At 45.3% G+C, this 6,783-nt stretch overlaps 2 protein-coding genes and 1 non-coding gene across 4 annotated transcripts; 2 read left to right on the top strand and 1 right to left on the bottom strand.

The window, feature by feature from the left end:
• Positions 1 to 854: 854 nt before the first annotated feature.
• rdh10b (retinol dehydrogenase 10b) lies at positions 855 to 3,802 on the bottom strand. Of its 2 annotated transcripts, XM_028975401.1 has the most exons (6): positions 2,982 to 3,758; positions 2,675 to 2,907; positions 2,371 to 2,469; positions 2,145 to 2,290; positions 1,926 to 2,057; positions 855 to 1,663 (listed from the first exon to the last, which is right to left on the bottom strand). In XM_028975401.1, exons 1-6 carry the CDS (start codon positions 3,247 to 3,249, stop codon positions 1,558 to 1,560), a joined length of 984 nt encoding a protein of 327 aa, XP_028831234.1. In that variant the 5' UTR covers positions 3,250 to 3,758; the 3' UTR covers positions 855 to 1,557. The 2 variants fall into 2 exon arrangements, with proteins under 2 accessions (XP_028831234.1, XP_028831233.1); XM_028975400.1 differs by lacking the exon at positions 855 to 1,663 and having other exon boundaries at positions 1,672 to 2,057; positions 2,982 to 3,802.
• On the top strand, positions 3,784 to 6,355 carry rpl7 (ribosomal protein L7). Its single transcript, XM_028975402.1, has 7 exons — positions 3,784 to 3,830; positions 4,379 to 4,484; positions 4,556 to 4,722; positions 4,920 to 5,057; positions 5,179 to 5,288; positions 5,500 to 5,716; positions 6,299 to 6,355. The coding sequence occupies exons 1-6, from the start codon at positions 3,817 to 3,819 to the stop codon at positions 5,706 to 5,708; spliced, it is 744 nt and encodes a 247-aa protein (XP_028831235.1). The 5' UTR covers positions 3,784 to 3,816; the 3' UTR covers positions 5,709 to 5,716; positions 6,299 to 6,355.
• LOC114789432 (small nucleolar SNORD12/SNORD106) lies at positions 4,765 to 4,851 on the top strand. Its single transcript, XR_003749682.1, has one exon. It is a non-coding gene; the product is annotated as a small nucleolar SNORD12/SNORD106 (small nucleolar RNA).
• Positions 6,356 to 6,783: the final 428 nt, after the last annotated feature.

The raw sequence follows: 6,783 nt of genomic DNA, 5'->3' as shown, positions 1-6,783 counted from the left end.
TCTTCAAACACATGAAAGTGCAACATGGGACAGGCAAAAGGAATTATCTGAATACGTGTGTAAAAACCCCGGCAGTCCACAGTTAGACAGACTGTGCAAAAACGATGAAAGATGCGGAATAGTCAGTGAGGTTACAAATGATCCAATGATGTTTTCTTTTTATTACAGTGAAAGTGAGGTTGATTTTCATTGTGATGCACAGCAATCACCACACATGGTGCACACAACAAAATGTGTCCTCTGCATTTAACCCATCACCTTAGTGAGCAGTAGGCAGACATGAAAAGCAGTGTGTGGAGATGGTAAGGTGCTCAAGGGCAGCTTAGTGACACATTGATGGTTCGAGAGCTGAACCCGCAACTCTTGGATTTTGAGTCTGCTTCCTCACCCACTAGGTGTTCTACATCTAAAGCCACAAATTCTAAAGGGAAATCCATAGCCTGACATGGGATATGGCTCGCTCACCAGTGCCTTGATTTGAATAATTGCCCTTTGAATCAATGGTTCCTAAGTGCTGTTCAGATCATGCTGTGCTCTTTTGCACTATGGGGGGGTTTGTGTGAAACAGTATTAAGACATTGTGTATATTGTTGTACTGACAATAAATCTCTTGATTTGTATGTCATCTGTATGTCAAATTGGGGGTGGGGGTTATCTGTATGTGTGAGCGGGTCATAATTGGATTTCTGTTGTGTGATAGCAAACATTTAACATGACACATCTCTTATAAGGAAAACACCTCAAATTAGAGATTTACATCTGCCAGGGCAGGATCTTGTTTATTTTGCATTAGCAAGTGTGAGCGACTTTCTGCGTCTCACAGTTGCTTTCTAATTAACAACCCAACTCTGTTCCAGAGGGAAACATTACATTTATTCCATTTCAGATCTTGTATAACCCACCATCGGATAAAATCATGTTCCCAAACAAATAGTACAAAAAAAAAATTAAACATTATTTCTGATTTATTGCATAGGTTTATTTAAAAAAAAAAAAAAAAAAAAGTTTTTAAAAATACATTCTGGGACCTTTAGAAGTTAAAAGCCACTTTTGCATATTGTGCTCAGTGTTCATCAATTTGTGGCACTTGCATCCCTGTCTGTGCATATTCATTCAGGAGTAATGAGCCGATTGTCAAGCGTCTTGGCCCATACTGCAGTGTTTCTCAAGCACTTCTCTACTCTAGTGTGACGCCCCAGTGAGGCTTAAAGTGTTAGGGGGAGAAAACTGAAGGCCACAAACATCGGAATGCTAAATATAAGGCCACGAGATTGTAAACAATTGCAAATGACACAATACAATGCTACAACATTCACACTGTAGTATCACATCTGGCACTCATTTACCTCCACTGTTTTAACCATGAGCTACAACTTCAAGGAGGAAAAAATTAAAATAATAATAAAATAAATACAAAAGCTGTAGCTTCTCAATGAAGTCCTTTATGGTTCATACATCTTTTTGGCCCTTGATGAACAGTATACATTACTGCATCAGCAAAAACACTGCTTTAACTAATATGTAGGCATCTGGTGAACCTTATATTCCCATCTTAGCTTAATTGTTGTTCATGGACTCCTTCCGGTGGGCCAGGAACGGGTACATGCATTTGTCTGCCCCCAGAAATCGATACATGCAGACAATGGCATCAAAAGGCAAGACCCTGCAAAGAAATCAAATATTGGAGCTCAAGATTCGATGCTCAATTAAAAATAAATAAAAATTACACTAAAACCCTGGATTAGGAGGAACGTCTGCCAAAGAGGCGTTCACTCAAACTCTACCTTAACTAGGCTCAGGCGTTACTTAATGGCCTGATAACGAATGGGGTTGAAACAAAAAAACTTCCTGGCAGATGGTCCTCCAGGACCAGGGTCGGGAAACACTTCTTAAAAGCAGCACTACATACGAACTGAGAAACTAACGTTTTCATGAAGGTGACCATGTACATAGCTCTTGGGGTGCAGACCATTGGCTGGTCTGTGAGAATGGCTCTCATGGCTTTGGCAACGCAGTATTCTGGCTTTAATGGCAGGAAAAAAGGAGCCATCTCCTTCCTGTAGAGAGACCAAGTTTGAAGAGGTTTGCACTATATTTCTTCGCAAACAATGATAAAGATAATTTGGGACTATATTTAGGCCTACCTGATCTTGCACCCTTTGAACATGCCAGTGTCCACCAAGAAGGGACAGACAAGGGTCATCTTGATGCCATCTTTTTCAGCCGCTTTAAGCTCATGGCTCAGAGACTCGTGGAAGCCAATGGCACCAAATTTACTGGCACAATAGTCCTGGATAAGGATTTATGGACTGAAGTTAGAATTTATTTGGGTAAAATCGCCAGGCGTGACAGGACCACTGATGCACAAACCTCCACTCCAGCTGTAGTAAAGAGTCCTAGGGAACTGGCTACAGTGACTATGTGCCCATGGTTCTGCTCCAGCATCTTGGGCAGAAAAGCCTTGGTGGTCTGTAGATTGAAACAGATGAGACTGATTGTTCTGTTGGTCAGTGAGGGAATGATACAACACCTCTAATGCAACGAGAAGACTCATGTGATGACCATGCACTTATGTTCATTCTATTTTTTTTTTGTTTTAAGTGTTAATATATGTGCAAATTGATGATACAAAGTTGAATGGTGATAGTAAATAATAAACCACCACCACACTGACCCAAAAATGCGCGTGGCAGTTGACCATCATGGTCCGCTCGATCAGCTCGTCGGGACATTCCAGGAGGTGGCGTCCGGACACCACGCCGGCGTTGTTGACCAGCACGTCTATGTCGCCCGCCGTAGCTCGCACCTTCTCGGCGGTGGAATACACGCTCTCGCGCTTGCTGACGTCGCACTCGTACGTGTAAACCGACGGACGCGGCCGGTCCCCGTCGTCGCCGCCGGCCATTCCTGCAGAAAGACGCAGAGTCAGGCGACCCGGAGCCGGCAAGCGCGGCCGCTCGCCGGGAGGCGCGGGAAATTACCTCGGGCCAGTTCGCGCTGGACGTCGCGCACCATGCAGGCGGTCTCCTCGTTTCCTTTCCGGTTGATGTCCCACAGCACCAGCGTCGCGCCTCGCCGGGCGAACTCCATTGCGAAGAGGCGCCCGAGGCCGCTGCCCGCCCCGGTGATCACGCACACCTGCCCCGCGACGCTCTTCTCCCGCGGCCGCACGAACCACTTGGTCCCGGCCAGCACGAAAGCCCACATGACTTTAAACGTGACCACGAAAAACTCGGCGGCGATGTTCATGTCGGAACCTGCTGCCGCTGCTTCAAGCTCACAAGCAAACGAACAATCTGGTGCAGCAAAAAGTTTGAGGTGTCGCTGCGACACGGTCTGGACGATCGATGTAAACAAAGCCGGTGTAGTATATTACACGGTTATTTAAAGACAAAGTCTGTAGAAAAGTACGTAACACCCCAAACGAACAAAACAAAAAAAAAAAACGTCGCGACAGACGAATAAAACGACGGACACACAGTGAACCAGCTCTCTCGCCAAACAGACCAGCGACACCGCTGACTAGCCACGTGCCCCCGCGGACACGGTTTAAATACCCGACAGCCCGCCACCTCGCGCATGCCCGGTCTGCACAGGCGAACTCCGAGTCGAACCGCACGTAGTATAACAGTTAGGTAAAATTAACATTATCTGGTTGATCGTCACGCGTAGTTTTAAATAACATCAGAATAAAGCGCGAATCCGGCGTTCATTACAGAACAGGCAAATGAAAGGACGTCTTTTGCCATGTGACGTAATGGACCCCTATAAGAGGCCACCGCGCATGCGTGCTGACTCTCTTTTACTGTGGGGATAATGGCGGGCGAAACGTAAGTGTCAATTCGGGTGCAAGGCGATCTTCATCCATCATTAAAAACTGCTCGTCATCAAGTGCCGTTAACCACGATGTCCGATTATGGACCTACTCGTCGCATAAACGGAGTGTGTATTGTCGAGTGCAGCTCGTTTTTCAATAAACAGCGCTTAGTCCAAGGCTCGGCTCGGGCGGCGTGTGTAGCGAAACGAGCTGAAATTATGTCCCGAGCTTTCGAAGCGCGTCGTGGATGCCTCCCGACTTCGTTGTGGATTGAAGCGTCCTCTGCCGTGCTGGTACGCGTCGTTTTAATCGGTGCGTTTGCAGCCCCAGTAATTGTTGACGGGCTCGTCTGAACGTTCAAGCTAACAAGCCGTGGCTGCCGGCTAGCATGTAGCAGGCCTCGGCCAGGGCGCTCCGCTCCTTAGTGCCCGCTCGACTACGGGCAATGGTGTAATTACACGCCTTTATTACGTAGCCGAGCGGCTAATTAACGTGGTCGCCTCTGTACGGCCGTCGCGGTCCTTGTTTTATCGTGTAATTAAATGGCTGCTTGATGTACAGGGAGAAGAAGAAGGTTCCTTCCGTCCCCGAAAGCCTCATGAAGAGGCGAAAGCGGTACGCCAACGCCAAGGCCGCGCGGGTCAAGTCCCTCTTGGCCGAAAAGAAGGTGATTTATTTATTTTTAATGGTGAAGCATGATGCTGTGCGGCCTTTTTAACATGCGCCTTCTCCCTCCAGGCCCGCAAGGTGACCAGGAAGCTCATCTTCAAGCGAGCTGAAGCCTACCACAAGGAGTACAGAGAGCTGTACCGGCGCGAGGTCCGCATGGCCAGGATGGCGCGCAAAGTCGGCAACTTCTACGTCCCGGCTGAGCCCAAGCTGGCATTTGTCATCAGGATCAGAGGGTGAGAGTGTTGGACGCTCCCGTGTGGTCCTAACCAGAAACGGTGGTTTTATGATGACGGTCTTTTTTTCCCCGTCTTATCGACCATGGTGAATTCTCCTGAAAATAAGCCAAGTTGATCTGAAGCCGCATGTTGCATCACCGTAGCGGTATGAGTTTATTTGACGGAGCTGACGTGTTTGTCGTCTTGTCTCGTAGAATCAATGGGGTCAGCCCGAAGGTGCGCAAGGTGCTGCAGCTGCTTCGCCTTCGCCAGATCTTCAATGGGGTGTTTGTGAAGTTGAACAAGGCTTCTATTAACATGCTGAGAATTGCTGAGCCCTACATTGCATGGGGGTAAGACTTGTTGTTCTGAAATGTGCATTTTGGTTAAAATGCTAAAGAAGACCAAACTTTGCTTTTATGTAAGTGCTCCATTCTTGAGAGAACTTGTTTTAAGTGACTCTTAACCTCTCAGGTATCCCAACCTGAAGTCAGTGCGTGAGCTGATCTACAAGCGCGGTTTTGGCAAGATCAACAAACAGCGCATTGCTCTGACCGACAACTCACTGGTAGAGAAGTCCCTTGGTAAGAGTCACTCCCATGTTCACTTTACAAACCACAATAAGTCCTAGCCTGTAACACATTACTATGCATGTCTGGTCTCCTTGTTGGTAATATGCATGTAAACTTTGCATATTGTCTGGGTGGTTCTGTTTTAAGCAGTTGACAGCAGGTGGCATCTTTTAATAAAGCTATTAACTGAAGTAACACTAGCATTTTTCCTCTTTTCCTCTAGGGCAGTATGGCGTTATCTGTGTTGAAGATCTCATCCATGAGATCTACACTGTTGGGAAGAACTTCAAGTCCGCAAACAACTTTCTGTGGCCCTTCAAGCTGTCCTCCCCACGTGGCGGCATGAACAAGAAAACCACCCACTTTGTGGAAGGAGGGGATGCAGGAAACAGAGAGGACCAGATCAACAGGATGATAAGGAGAATGAACTAGGCTCGCAGGTGTGTGATCACAGAGTGGGATCATCCCAGTCTGAAGGAATACATTTAATTTACCTTTTGATTACACTAGTTTGAGTGTCTATATCAGAAACATGTAGCTCTTTATAGGTAATGATCAAGCAGGGCTGATTGTATGAAGGCGCACTTAGAAAGTATAGTCAGTGGAATTGACTGAAATGTCTGACTTAATGTGAATTATTAATATTCACGGTATGTTTTTGGCTCCGACTCTTCATTTTACACTGCACATCATGAAGTGACTTCTTGCATTTGGCTGTGTGCAATATCCCTCATAAAGCAATTGCTTTAAGGTTACGCAAAGGGACGTTAAATTGGATCATATAACTGTTTTTATCAAAATTGGTTTATGCTATCTTTTTTTCTCCCAGGTTCAAAATAGCATATGTACACGGCCTTTATTCTAGCCCAGCCAATCCATGTTTTGGAGCAAAACCTATGAATCTTTCATGCATATTTAATGGAACAGTAGTTGCTCCTCTCCTGTTTAATTCTAGTGTCACGAATATAAATGTTCTTTTCCATAAAGTGTTTTTGTACTTAACCTTTTTTGTTCTGTTTCAGGTTTTCTGTGGGGCTTTTCTGTTTGTTGGTTGATGAATAAAATGTTTAATAACATTCCACCCTTGTCTTGTGATTATTGTCCTCACTTCTGCTTTGTTACTCTGAAATGGCCAGAACTCAATTTGGTAAGATGTCAATGTTTGTTTCTTTGCCTTCTATCATGTATGACATGCAAGCCTTTAGTACAGTTGTGCTAATATAATTTTTTTTAACTCAAATTTTTTTCCATGGGACTATCAATATTCAAACTCTTTTTACATAAAAGGTTATCTCTTGAATCTTGTCCTCTGGTTTCTCTCTTCTTAGCTCTATGGTTATGAATGGTGGTTTCTCTGTCCTGTGAAATGCAGGAATGTGTTGTGCAATAGTTCCCCCTTGTGGGTGCAGCAGTACCTCATCTTGCCCTGATTTATCGATTGAATGGTTTTAGAACTTTTTTTTGTGGATTCTAGTCCCATTTTCATGTGTTATTTAAATGACTGAGG

The sequence above is a fragment of the Denticeps clupeoides genome, chromosome 4 (assembly GCF_900700375.1).
Source record: "Denticeps clupeoides chromosome 4, fDenClu1.1, whole genome shotgun sequence".
Lineage (NCBI taxonomy): Eukaryota > Metazoa > Chordata > Actinopteri > Clupeiformes > Denticipitidae > Denticeps > Denticeps clupeoides.
The sequence above is the reverse complement of the archived record's forward strand: the minus strand, read 5'-3'. Positions and strand labels throughout refer to the sequence as shown.

Bases quoted from the DNA above. Each gene is read 5' to 3' on its own strand.
- rdh10b (XM_028975400.1), bottom strand. From the start codon at position 3,249: ATGAACATCGCCGCCGAGTTTTTCGTGGTCACGTTTAAAGTCATGTGG. The intron at 2,470-2,674 runs GTCAGTGTGGTG...TTCAATCTACAG, and splicing joins ACTGCCACGCGCATTTTTGG to ACCACCAAGGCTTTTCTGCC. The intron at 2,291-2,370 runs GTTTGTGCATCA...ATCCTTATCCAG, and splicing joins TTACTACAGCTGGAGTGGAG to GACTATTGTGCCAGTAAATT.
- rpl7 (XM_028975402.1), top strand. The intron at 4,485-4,555 runs GTGATTTATTTA...TTCTCCCTCCAG, and splicing joins CCCTCTTGGCCGAAAAGAAG to GCCCGCAAGGTGACCAGGAA. The intron at 5,289-5,499 runs GTAAGAGTCACT...CTTTTCCTCTAG, and splicing joins ACTGGTAGAGAAGTCCCTTG to GGCAGTATGGCGTTATCTGT.